General features: G+C 40.8%; 1 protein-coding gene across 1 annotated transcript; it reads left to right on the top strand.

Annotated features, from left to right (window-relative positions):
- The first annotated feature begins 4,657 nt into the window (after positions 1–4,657).
- LOC149450857 (keratin, type II cytoskeletal 7-like) lies at positions 4,658–13,359 on the top strand. The gene is made up of 9 exons (XM_089691498.1): positions 4,658–5,190; positions 5,584–5,795; positions 8,268–8,328; positions 9,124–9,219; positions 9,709–9,873; positions 9,960–10,085; positions 11,269–11,489; positions 11,724–11,758; positions 12,336–13,359. The coding sequence occupies exons 1-9, from the start codon at positions 4,744–4,746 to the stop codon at positions 12,566–12,568; spliced, it is 1,596 nt and encodes a 531-aa protein (XP_089547624.1). The 5' UTR covers positions 4,658–4,743; the 3' UTR covers positions 12,569–13,359.
- Positions 13,360–14,377: the final 1,018 nt, after the last annotated feature.

Here is a 14,377-nt window from a genome sequence, read left to right as displayed (position 1 = left end):
CCCTACTGACTCCGGGACCTCGGGCAGTGCCCAAGTTTCCAAATGGTCAGTCCGCCCCTGCAGCGCAGCCAGGCAACTAGCATTTTCACAGATCAAAAATGACAGGTTACCAGACACCAGTTCGCTTTGTTGCACGCCCCCCCCCCCCCCAAGGGGGCTGCCATAATGGCACGTGCACTTATGCAGACTGGACACAGACACAGCCTGCTCTCCTGTATGGGCAGTCAGAAATAAACAGACCACCTGTCCATTTATATGGTGTGCCAGGAAGCGCCTCATCCACCAGTGGGAGAGGATGTCCATTGAGGACTGCCGCAGACTGATCCTCAGTCTGCTCAGGGACTATACCTTGATGGACTTTAAGGAGGAAGAGGACGTCTGAAGATCTCCCCTTCCCCCCACTCCCCCTTGAGTGTCTTTGTCCCTTCAATAAAGCTTTGGGCCTGTGTCCCCTTCTTTTTCCCCTCCCCCCCACACACCCGATGCTTATTGTAAAGTGTAACATTCGTATTTTACATGATTTGTAATTGCAATCGTAGAAAATGTTTTCTAAGCATGCTATGGTCTCGGGGTAAGCGGCGTTATGCATGACGTGTTGGTCGGGGGATTCGTTCGCCACGCACATCACGTCAGGCATCATACCGCTGAGCGAATGTATTTATTGAATGTATTTATCGTATGCCTGGAACCATATTGCAATGTGGTGCGCTGCGTCGCAGTATAGGGTGAGATGTACCCCGATTACGAGTATCATGTTTTTTTATACTTCTGTAATAAAGTATCTTTTTCAATCAAAAAAACCTGTCCGTTTATACCTGAATGCCATCCGATCCACTAGATACAATGAGATTGGATCCCCATCCATCCGTTTTTAGCAGATTGGATTGGATGGCAGAGGGTGTAAAGGTCTACTGCTGCTCCACAGAGGAGAATGGAGGGTCTTCTTAAAACCTCCCTGGCGGTATGATTATTTCAGATTTTTGGTGCTGAAAGCGGTACCATTATTTTGCATGGAAATTTGGCGTTTTAGATTGTAGGCCTGTAATTCTTAGGAATAACTCACTGAAATCTGTCCAAACAAAAGTCTAGTAAACATCCCGGGTAGGATAAAACTTGAAACACGAAATCATAAATTATAATTTAATAAATAATCATAAAAAATAATAATATAATAATACATTTAATTTAATAATATAATCAAACCAAAAATACTGAAATTTGAAATAGAGCGCCAAGTTCGCACATCACTGATCTTAGTCGCAAAATCGTTTTCAGTGTCTGATGACGAAATTCCCCACGAATCATTATCACTCAATTCTGCAAGTGGTTCTAATTTACTATTGCTGTTCTCTTGCTGGTCTAAAACCGCTTTTGACCTAAAGGGATGCTTTTTGGACGTCATGGACATTTCTCAGTTTCCAGGTAGAAAGAACAGTAAATATGCAGGCAGGGCACAGGACAAAGCACTAGGGACAAAATGTATGTGAAATGGGTTGATACAGTAATGTTTTACTATGTGATTTTAGTGATTTTTGTGAATGTCATTTTTTTTCATTTTCAAATTTCCCGCCAGTTCCGTTCCCCGTACGTCCCAACGCTCGCAGGGGACGGAACCCAGATGACAGATGCCGGCATCCGCCGGATTACATTGCCGGGGACACTGCAGGAGGGACATTGCGGGAGCTCAGGACAAGGTAAGTGATCGAGGGATCCTGGAGCAACACTTCATGGTAAGCCTGAGTGTAGCTCGGGTTTACCGCTTGTGGTATTGAAACTTTACCCCGAGCTACACTCGGGAATACCGCCAGGTAGGCTACGAAAACTGACAGGTGGACCAGATCGATCTGCTCATGTGAAAGCGGCCTTAGGATGGAAGTCCACCTTATTGACTGATATAAGGGCTGCTTTACATCTATGCATTGCAGGAACGCACAAATTAATGCATGTGTTACTGTATTCCGCTGCAACGCTCATTATATGTGGTAATGCATTGTGGTCCTATTCATTTTGAATACCCCTAAGGAAACACAATTGCCTGAATGCGCTGCATACCATGACAATGCACTATGGTGTGTTGAAAAAAGTTTGTGAATGTAAATATGTTGGACTTTTTGGTATGTCTGAACCTTATTGATTTTAATTGCCTTAATGCAGCACACATTAATGTATGCCATAACATGCATTAACGCATGTGAAATAACATACCTGAATAAAAAGGACATGGCCCTGAATGTAAACCTGTACTTAGGGATATACATATTATACTACTATTACAGACCTCTTTCTGAAAATGCTAATTGCCTGGCTGTAACTGTCTTAGGTACTTATGGACTCTGATCTGTCTAAAGCTGGCAATATGCAGAGAAAATTTCAGCTGGTCCCTGATAAAATGGCTGAAACTTGCTCCATCTGTGGCCCTACCTGCACTCTCCCACCCCACATTCTTCATTTGAAAAATGAAAGGAGGTGGACAGAAAATCATAGGCTGATCAGAACCTGCATCCAATCAGCTGCAGGTACTGTTTGAGTATTTTGACAGCCAACAGCACCAGCTGTCTTAGTGGAAAGTTTGTCCATCTGTGCTATATAGTGTGGAGAGAGGAATCTGTTAATTCAGCCATAGATGGATCAAACCTCATTTGGTTTAGTAGGGATCAGCTGACATTCGATCCATCTATGGGCAGGCTGGTTGTAATTAAGTGCATCCATCAATCAACTTCAGTACAAACTGCCTGTCAACATTTTTGCATGCTGTCAGAACACAATAGCACTACGGGAGGGATTCCTCTATCAACACTGACTATGTTGGGGGGATCGAGAAAATTGCATCATCTGTGTCTTACCTTGTTTTTTTTTATTTCTTTATTGTTGTTCAGTTGGTAGGCTAAACAAAAAAAATCTGTGTGTATGGCCAATTTCATAGCAAAGTCAGAACTTCTAAACTGCATACAGTTTCTAAGTCATGTGCTGGAGCCATTTGGGCTCTATGACAGCTAGACACCCAGTATTTTAAAGTGGAGCTCCACCCAAAAGGGAAGTTCCCCTTTAAGGACTGCTCCCCCGCTCCCCATTAAGGATTAGCACCTTTGGGGGGCGGGAGCGGGTACCGGAATTTGACAGGTACCCGCTCCCACTTTCGGTCCAATCGCCTAGGCGATCGGAAGGTGTTCTCCCTCCCTCCTTCCCTGTAGTCTTTTGGGACACGTGACAGGTCCCAGAAGACTACAGGACCATTCACAAAGCGCAGTGCTTATCGCGCATGCGCAGTGGGTACCCGGCTGTGAAGCCGCAAGCTATCACAGCCGGTTGCCCACACTGAAGATGCCGGCCTCCTGGAATACAGGGCGGCTGGTGAAACGGACTGCAGGGGACACACCGCAGGACCGAGGGATAAGTAAGTGGCTATTTTTTAAAAGTCAGCAGCTACAGTTTTTGTAGCTGCTGACTTTTATTTTTTGACAGGGTGAGTGAAACTCCGCTTTAAGAATCAACAATACTAGCCTCTATTCTTTACTACTACCTACTACTTTTAAACAATGCATCCATATGCTGTGATTGTTGATAAATTAGATCAGTAGTTGCAGGCATACCAGAATTATCTCAGAATTTAATCAAATTTTGCAAACCAGGCTCACAATTTGCATGGGCTTGGTTTGAGCTAACACAAGTGGGGACTTAATCACTTATACCAGTGTGATAAATAATCTTTTCTGTCTAAACATACCCTAAAAGCCACTCTGTAAATAGATTTCAGTGAATGATTGATCATTGATGTAAGTGGCTGCCATGCATCTTCCAAATATGATAATAAATTAATTTTCAAATAACCACTTCAAATGTTGCTTCATAGGCTCACTAGACTTGTTCAATAAAACAGTACAAAGTGCAGTAAGTAACAAGTTAAATGTATGCTGTACTGTGCTCTTGAACTGCCATCTGTAAACTATATTCTACTTGGATATTATGTCCTGCTTTCACACATTGGGATTTGCTCACTATTCATTGAATAAGCGCCTATAACATGCACTTCTGCAGAAGAAAGTCTTTACATTTTCCTTGTTCACTGTAGTTCGCAGAATAACAATAAGCAGTAGTTTATATTAAAAAAGTATGTGAATTACTGTTAACACATCTTCATTTCTATTGATTAATCAAGATAAAACGTTTGCATTAAAGAAAACCGTCAATGAACTTTGAATTGTAACTGAAAATCTTTTGCATTTTTAATTGCCGAGTTGTAAATTCTTCATCCTTATCTAAATATGAGTCAGCGCACATATAAGCTGTGTATTGTGCCAACCTCCGTTGCTTTAACCCCCTCGATGCTTTAGGGAAAACTTGCAAACAGTTCTGCAGATGCTTATAGTGGAGAGACTAGAATAGAAAGTTGCACTTTACAGGAATAGAATGGTGAGCTGCATGATAAAGTGTGTTTGCAGACTTGTACAATCGATGTCAAGTAGTGATTGTGTGTGTCCAGACTGAGAATGTTGGAGTGGTCAATGGGAGGGACTGTGCAGAAGGTGTGGACATAGCTACAGGTAACAGACTGCAGATGGCAGCCAGCCACACCTAGCTGTGACATACCAGTAAACTGATCCCTCTGCCCCTGCCCCCTTCCCCCAGCCCAGAGCCAGCTCCAATATAAAGGAGAAGCTGCAGTTTCAGAAGCACTGGATCCGTCAGACAGACCAGCAGCACCAGCCTCTTCTTCTCCTCTCATCATCATCTCCATTTGGCACAATGTCTTTTTCACAGAGCTTCAGCACCCGCTCTGCTATCCCCCAGGGAGGCGTTAGCTCCATGAGAATCAGCCAGACCCGTAGCTCCAAGGGTTCAGGCTTTGGAAGACCAGGGAACTGGAGCAGCTCCAGCTTGTCTAATGTGGGCTCAGTGAGAAAAAGTGTTTCCTATGGTGTGTCCAGTGCCAGGTCTGGCATTGGTGGCGGTTCTCTTTATGGCGTTGGTGGTGGAGCTGGATTCGGTGCTGGCTATGGAGGTGGATTCGGCGGTGGCTCTGGCTTTGGTGGTGGTCAAGTAGCTGGACCTGGAATCCATGAAGTAACCATCAACCAGAACCTGCTACAACCCCTTAATCTGGAGATTGACCCCAACATCCAGGTTGTTAGGAAGGAGGAGAAGGAACAGATCAAGACCCTGAACAACAAGTTTGCTTCTTTCATTGACAAGGTAAGGAAATATCCTTTTAAGAATAATGAATGTATCAGTATTTTTGTGATTGTTCAAGCCAGGCTCTTGGCTAATGCATTTTAGTAAAAAATCTTGTGTGTATTTAGTAAGTTATGTTTCTGCAAAAATACCGTTGCCACATTTGAAATAATAGATGAAATCAGATAATTGTGCATAGATTTAAATGCTATACCTTTTTACTCATTCATTGTACTCAGTAGCGGAATATGCTGTAATCTATACCAAAATGAATTTGAACTGCTTCCATTATGTTCTGTTCTTGCTGCAGCTCAGTACAGTAATTATAGCCCTAGCTGCAGCAGGTGATGTGTTTAAAACTCTGCACTGTCTAGACCGTCTTTACATTTCCTTTTTGCTTGCTGTTATTAAAAGGTCAGATTCCTGGAACAGCAAAACAAAGTTCTAGAGACAAAATGGGAACTGCTGCAGAACCAAAAGTCTGCCAAGGCCAGCAACATCGGCCCCCTGTTTGAGGCTTACATTGCCAATTTGAGGAGGCAGCTGGACAGCCTGGTCAACGACAAGGGCAGACTGGATGGAGAATTCAGGAACATGCAAGATCTGGTTGAGGATTTCAAGAATAAGTAAGTAATCAGATTGTTAATACATGGTGCAGTATATTCATGAGGGAACCTGCTACCGCTTTATAACTGTAGAAGAATCTGTAACTGTACCTAACTTTTTAAAGATGGGAAGCACCTGCATTAACCTAATGATATATTATTATAAAGGCTCCTGTATGGATCAGCGCCACACCCTTGCTGTACCAAAGAAAGCTGGAAAGAGAGGGGAGGGTTTGAAAACTCCTGTGTTGGCCAAGCAAAGGCTGACAGGATCTAAAGCAAACAATGCAGATAAACCCAGGGTGTGTCCCTTACAGGAAAGTCAATAGCAGGTAATCTATATCAGGTGAAATCTAGATGTCCACTGCTAGCAAATACAAAAGGCTTGGCATCAACACACAAGTATCAAAGTTTCAGTTCAATCATTGCTGCCTGCTTTTATCTTCCTGCATTTTCTACATAGCATTGTCCACAGAGCAAAGGACCACACACACAGTCACATACATGTTCATTCATACATTTTAGAAAAAAAATTTTTTTTTGCAGTTATCAGTGTGAATGCATGCAATACTTGGTTAAAAGTTGCATACACAGATTATATCCTATCCATTTGTATACCTGTTATTTCACATTTACAGCCAGCATTAGCAAGCCGTGCACCAATTCCTTATAACAGCTCAGCCCATTGTTGGAAACTTCTCATACAAACACAGTCTCCTGCCAAAGTTTATAATGAAAGCTCCCTTGATACATAAAAACAGCACAAAGGCTAACCTTTTCCTGTCTAGTGAAAGTTAAAAAAAAAAAAAAATTAAAAAAGCATCGGAGGAAGGAAGAGTGGAGCCATTTCCCCCAGCTACTAGATTCCATAGCATATGTTCTCACGGCAGGTTGCTGAATGAATGCATTGCTATGAGCAACATCCTCATTTTTTTGTCTTTAGGTTTCGTAAATGTGACGATCAGAGTTTTGCTTTTAGCTATATTAGTCCTTGTTGAACAATGGGGTTGATTTACTAAAACTGGAAAGTACAAAATCTGGTACAGCTCTGCAGAGAAACCAATCGGTTTCCAATTTATTTATTTTTTTTTTCTTCGTCAAAGCTGAAAGTGGTTGTAAAGGCTCAAGGTTTTTTACCTTAATGCATGAAGGTAAAAAACCTATGTGCAGTAGTGCCCCCAGCCCCATCGCAATCCAGCTTTGGCTGTCCCGGGTCTCATTGGCTGAGACGGCTGTCGATCACAACCAGTCAACCAATGAGGAGAAAGAGGGGTCAAGGCCAACCTGCGGCTCCGTGTGTGAATGGACAAACCGAACAGCGGCTTGGGAATACACCTGCTCTGGTGCCCCATAACAGGCTGCTTGATGTGGGGGCACCTGAAAGAAAGGAGGAGCCAGGAGTGCCGGCAAGGGACCCGAGGACGATCCAGGCTGCTCTGTGCAAAACTACTGCACACAGTAAGTTCCGAAAAGGAAAAAAAAAAAAATTTTAGAAGCTGATTAGCTACCTTGCATGGCTACAGATTTTGCACTCTCCAGTTTTAGTAAATCAACCCCAGAGTGTTTACAATAAGAACTCCATGTACTCTGCATTCTTACAGCAGCCACCTTCCTCTTCATATTCTTCCCAGCATGGTAGAATGACAGCAAACAGCCAATCGACAACTCTAGGGATTCAGATAGTTCTTGTTTCAACCCTGTCCATACACAAAGCAAATGTCATCCAGTTCCAAAAATTCAAACCACTGGTGGCTCTGTTGGCATCCTTCTGAAAAAAAAACAAATTTAAGCGCTGGATGAAAAATTGTTGCCCAAACGGAGGAAGACAGTCTTTGGGTATTCTGACAGCTGTGTGAACTTGCTATCAGAATACAATAGCCAGCAGGTGAGATTCCTCCATCCATGCTGTTCAGTGCAGATGAGGAAACTGATAGATTTCTCTCATTCAGTCCATGGGGCTGAGCAAGATAAATCTTAGTGTATGGGCAGCTTTAAAAACTTTGATAAATTAAACTGATCATGTTTCTAAAGATTCAATAACATAATTAATATAGTGCTGCACAGAATTTTTAAGTGTCCTCTTCTAAGCATGGAAGCACAACTAGTCTTAGCATGCCATGCTGGAATTAGTAAAATCAAAGGGTAGCAGACTGACCTTTTTAGTAGAGAGAAGACAAGGCTTGGCTCTTCACAGTGTGCTGACCTTGAAGCATTTCTTCAGCCCAGTTTAAATTGAGAGTATAAAATTAGAGGCAGTTAAAGGGGAAATTACAGCAAGGTCTGCTAGTTCTGACTTCTTCTGAAATGCCACAGGTCTTGAGATAAAGTAACCCATTGAACAAAGCATGAAAGTCTAGATCCGGTTGTTTGGTGACCGGAGAAGATTATATAACACAGTGAATAGAAAGGGGTACAGTTTAGTTTAATTCTGTACTGAGGAACTCTGTCTGCCAAGAATGCTTACAATGCCTGTCTCTCCTTTCCTTCTTGCAGGTATGAGGATGAAATCAACAAGCGCACTGCAGCTGAGAATGAGTTTGTCGTGCTGAAGAAGGTACATTCTTTTACCTGTGTAGCCTGGGTGCAGCTTTTATTTCAATAATATATCCAGGTCAAAAACACTGCATCAAAGACTTTCAGCCACTGTGGAAGGCAAAGGTTAATCTGGCATGATACAAACTGCTCAGAAAGATGAGTTTGAGTCTGAGCAAACTAGTAGGCATGGAGATCATACACACCGAGACTGCAAAGTCCAGCTCCGTTTATGGTACTAATAAGTACAACCTTAGTGGTTTATTGGTACTGCAGTGCAAACGATAACCCATGGCAGCCAATTTGTTTTCCTGTTTCCTTATTAGAGAGGACAAACAATGAAATAACGGCCATTTTTTTTTTTTTTCACTCTGTTACTGCATTTTTTACATTATATCTTTGCCTTTCAAATAAGTCTGATATATATATATATATATATATATATATATATACCGTGTGTGTGTGTATATATATATATATATATATATATATATATATTCACATAGGAATGAATGATCCTACACATAAGATACATGGATCTCCATTTTAATAATGAAAAATGTTTCAGACCTTTTTTTTCTTTTACAGACACTCATTGCTTACTTCAATACCCAAGTTTTATTGCATTAGGAAGGCATAGAGCTCCTAATGTTATCTTCAAAGTCATTCCTTCTTAGTTTTGTTATTGAGATGTATACATTTTCTTGAATGACCTCTTTAAGCTAAAAGGCATTATTAGAATTTCTTTTAGTCTGAATAATAAGCTATTACGGTATGCATTAATTGGTCTGCTCTGCTCTTTCTTCTGTGTATGCAGGATGTGGATGGTGCTTACATGAACAAGGTAGAATTGGAAGCCAGGGTGGATTCTCTCAGTGATGAAATCAACTTCCTGAGAGCCTTGTATGAAGCTGTAAGTAACTTATGTTTTATCACAGTGGCCAATGCTCTATAGAAAACAGCATTTTGTGTCTTGGGGTCATCAGCTAATTTTCAAGTATGATTACTCCCCTCTTTTTTTTTTTTTTTTTTTTTTTTTCTCTTTTAAGTATTACATGTGCATATAAAGTTGCTCAGCAGAAATGTATATGAAGACTTGGCTTATATAACTGCTGTATGGAGTGATATTTTAGCTTTTATATAGTAGTTTTTATCATAGCCTGTATGGCTGTAGTAGGCAACAACCAGCTCTCCATTTGCTGCAGAAATACAAATCCAAGTATACTGGTATTTGTAGACTTGCAGCATCTGAAGATCTCTTTTGTATGTATCGCTCCAAAGCTATAAGTATTTGTCAGTTACATCTCTCACAGGTGGATGTAATCTTGAATCGATATGAGAAACTTGCCTCTATAATAAAAAAGCAAAACAAAAACTAATGCTGATACTTGTTTCATTAAAGGAACTACGTGAGCTGCAGGCTCAGATCTCTGACACATCTGTTGTCCTGTCTATGGACAACAACAGAGCTTTGGATCTGAACAGTATCATCGCTGAAGTCAAGGCTCAGTATGAAGAGATTGCTGCGAAGAGCCGTTCAGAGGCCGAGTCTACTTACCAGAACAAAGTAGGTTAAAAGTCATACAAATATTGGGCATATAAAGTACATGTATTAGAATGATAGCTAACTGTGCCATTACTGTCCACTAACAGTACCAGGAGCTCCAGGCCACCGCTGGCCGTCATGGTGATGATTTGCGCTCCACAAAGACTGAGATCTCTGAGCTGAACCGCGCTATCCAGAGGTTGCAGGCTGAGATTGAGAATGTGAAAGCACAGGTAATTAAAACCATCAGAAAGCAGAAAAAAACTTATTAGTGAATCCGTCTGACTACATGTCTGACATATTGTAATTTCAGCAGGTTATCTTTGTTTTTTTACCTGCTTGGCTGCTACAGATGATCTGGTATGACCATTATAGAAAGAGATTAGATGGGGTAGCCATTTAGGCTTACAGCAAGTGTATTAGGAGAAAGAGAAATCCCCCATCACTGCCTGCTTACTTAACATAAACTTGTGCTGTATGTATGTAGAGCAAGGAAAGTTCATGTTAATAAGGACTTTCACAAACGTATACTTACTGCCTTTTCTCTAGGTTGCTCCATTCATCTGCTGTGAGTAAAGGGAAAGCCCTGTGTAAGGTTCAAGTCACTGGATCCATAGATTACATAAAGCTATGGACTCCAAGTGACAGAGTGATTGGCTAGTTGCTATCACATGGAGTGGGTCACGTGTTCCTCTATACTTGGAGGTACTGGGCTCTGAGTGGTATGGTGGAAGTGTGAGGGAAAACCTAAATGCATGCTTTTGGAGGATTAAAGCAAAGCTGTTGCTTTGTTTTGAATGTCAGTCTTTCTTTAAAGCTCATATGCCCCTTAATGACTATGGTGTCAATTTCTTACATGTTTATTAACCACAAAAAGGTTTTTGCAATGAGCAGCTCTTGCAAAGTAAAATGTCATTCTATTCATTTACACTGTAGTCATTGTATTGTCCTACATGGCATTAATATGCTTTAAATAATGTAATGCACTTGTGCTGCTCCCTTATTTATTATAATACTTCATAGCAGGTGCAATTACAGAAGATTTAATGTTGCCTGGAAGCCACAGAAAGCAAGCAGCCGACATGCATTAGGATTATTTACCGTTTTAGATCTCTTTGTAAAAACGTAGTTTGAGGGCAGGGTGTGGATGCATGAATCATAGTGTGATCACCTGCTGCTTTTAAATAATTCAGGTGATAACATTTTCTATCTGCCAGCACAATGATCACTGCCTAGCTGCCGTATCCATCTGTTTGCTGTGTGCTTCTGTCAACTCATCACCCTACTCTGTCGTTTCCTTCACAATCTGATATTGTAACTTTTGGAATACTGGGTGCAAAACCAAACACATAGTGCTGCAGTTGGGGAACAGAATGGTGCAATGTTAGTAAGCACCTTGTTTCTTTCTATTTTCAGCGTGCTAAGCTGGAGGCACAGATTGCTGAGGCTGAGGAACGTGGGGAACTGGCACTGAAGGATGCCCGGGGGAAACTGTCTGAGCTGGAGACTGCTCTACAGAAGGCCAAGCAGGACATGGCTCGCCAACTGAGAGAATACCAGGAACTGATGAATGTCAAACTGGCTCTGGATATTGAGATTGCCACTTACAGGAAACTTCTGGAAGGAGAGGAGAGCAGGTAAACTGGGGAAGATGGTCATAATAAATATATAAAGGTTTTTTTTTTTTTTTGTTTTTTTTACCGAATTACATATTTATGTTAAGAATAGTCCTAGTGATTTGCCCTTATCAGTAGTACCACCTTGTAAGTCATATCAACCAGAATGAGATATTCTAAGCACAGTCACAGAATGTGCATCATTGATCCTCTATTCATTGTTTTATTTTTTTTTTTTCTCTTGTTTGTTTTTAGGTTGGCTGGTGAAGGTGTTGGCGCTGTCAGTGTGTGTAAGTATCTCTCTGTGTCTACACATACAGTGTTAAATTGGGCAGTAGATCCTATATAATATGTTGGCTTATTTAACTAGGCAACAAAAAAGGTAGATACACATTTCAGAAGGTTTGTTGGCTAATGGAGGCAGGCATGGTATTTTCCTATACAAGTCTGCATCTTGCTACTTCTCCTTTGGAAATCCATTACAGGTAGACTTTGCTAAACATTCTGTTCCCTCAAATGATCCAAATATTTAATAATATTCTCTAATAAATTAAGCTGATGCTGATAGAATTGTGTGGGCTGGCACTGCTGAAAATGCTTGTTATCTTCAGCTTCTCTGAGTCATTGAGCCAAGACAAACATGCAAAAATGTTCAATAGCGCAACAAGTAGGGAAGCCAGTGGATCAGAATGACAGCTAGCACTTTCAGAAGTAGAGGGCAGAATTTATATTTATTGCACAGATCAGTGAAGTATAATGCTTCTGAGTGATACAAGAAGCTCTTTTACATAAAGGTTTCTTGGTCCTTTTGTGGATGACTAACAGTGTTTCCAGTATAACCTAATGTATATTTTCTTTTTTTAACAGCTGTTGTGAACTCTAGCTCCTCAGTTGGTGGCTACGGTGGATCTACCTTTGCAGCTGCACCAAGCTTTGGTTTAGCAAGTGGAGCCGGGTTTGGATCCGGTAGCTCTCTGAAGTTCAGCAGTGGAGGTGGATCATCCGGTGCTGTGTTCAGCAGTGGAGGTGGATCATCCGGTGCTGTGAAGTCCTACTCCGTGACTACCCAATCCTCCAGCAGGAGCAGCTCAAGATACTAAGAAGCTTTTGTGTTTCTTTTTAATGACATCCTTAGCGCTATCCATACCCCCGTAATGTCATAATGTTTTTTGTTTTTTTTCAGTACACAGGCCCAGTATTTTAATACTGGGGTTCTGTTACATCCAGTAACTTCAGTGAAAGGCTTTTATCATGCTAAGACTACGCATATGCATCTGTCCTTTTAGATAAGGTTTGGGGGTCTGTTTTGTTGCTAGGGTTGTCTGAAGCACCTTTCTACTTGCCACCTTCTTCTTTGCTTCTTCTTACTGCCCATAAACCTATGCTCTCCCTGAGTGTGTCACCAGTGGCCTTTGTTACAACTGGCTGGTGGTTGTAAGATGAAGCGTGGTCTGTCCCACAAAGCTTGAGGGCTTGAGACCCTTATGAAATAGAACCTCTGCAAGTCAATTTTGGTCAATGATGACAATGAAGCTGATGCCAACACCCCAAAACAATTCAATTTCTACAGTATTTCTGGGGGGAAGGGTGAAATTTTACAGTTTATTGTTGCAGAGAGAATTGCCATGATTGTATATAAGAGTTGAGATACATGGTGCTATTCTTCACCCTTTAAACATCATAAAGCCTGTTCAAATGAAAAAGTCACTGATGCTTTTTACTAAAAGTTTGTACCTGCATCTTATGCAAGAAGCAGCACTGGAAAAGCATGTCCACTCTAATGTCTGGTCTGTGTTAGTTGGTGGAAGTCTTCTGACTTTTGTGGAGAGGGATTTTATGTGTGGGTGTGAAATTGTGAAACATCTCTTAATAAAATTCCTTCCAGTTCATATATTCTGCGTCTGGATTTTATATCTTTTAATATGAACTTTGTACTTGTGTAATATAGCTCTGAAGCTAAAGGGTGAATGGGCTTCTGATTAATTTTAGCCTACTTTATCCTTTTCTTTCATGGATGTCTAAACATTTCACTTATAAAATAAAAGGTAAATGCTGATAAACATTTTCTTTAAAAACTATCAGGTTGTGATAACATTAACATATCTTATATTTTTTCAGCTAAACCAAGCAAACCATAATAGTATAATACATTGACATACACTTGGCATATTTTTAGTACATGAAAGCCATGCTATTTCCAGGGCTGAAATAGTGAGTGGCGGGTGCTAAAACAATACTGTAGTCTATTTAAGGTTGACTTGAACTCAAAAAGTGAAGACCAGTTATGTTACAGGAAACTTTTAGAAATTTCAGTTATACCTAAGAAGTAACCTGAAAAAAAAAGTACCCCCTCTTCTTTTTTTTTTTTTTTTTTTTTTTTTTTACACCTCTTCCAGAGTTCAGACATTCTTCAAGGTACTGCCAATGATGGGAAGAGATGACTGCACACCTCAAAACATAGCTAAAACTCTGTCATCTTTATTTCCATCAGTTAACAAAAGGACATCGGTAGGACACCAGCACATACAGACAGTAAGGTTTACCTTATGCGGATGTCCTAGTTTTAATTAATGGACGTAAAGAAGACATTTTTGCCATGAGGTCTGTGGTAATCTCCAGCACAAACCGGACCTGCACCTCATGTTGTGTCTGGGCAGTAAGTGGTAGACAAACTTTGAGTGGTGCATTCTTTCTTTTCAAGGTACCCATTTACAGACGAGTTATTGACCAAGTCAAGTCCCCTTAGACCTAATGTGCTTCACAAATAATAAAGTATGGATCATCTGCACATCACTTTCCTGCTTAAAGCGATACTAAAGGTTCATTTATTTTTTTAATATAAAATAACATACGGAGTTCTTATTGTAGACACTTTGATTTACTAAAACCGGAGAGTGCAAAATCTCTAG

Source organism: Staurois parvus, unplaced genomic scaffold (genome assembly GCF_062004578.1).
Source record: "Staurois parvus isolate SC_StPar_1 unplaced genomic scaffold, SC_StPar_1.0 ptg000562l, whole genome shotgun sequence".
Lineage (NCBI taxonomy): Eukaryota > Metazoa > Chordata > Amphibia > Anura > Ranidae > Staurois > Staurois parvus.
The sequence above is the reverse complement of the archived record's forward strand: the minus strand, read 5'-3'. Positions and strand labels throughout refer to the sequence as shown.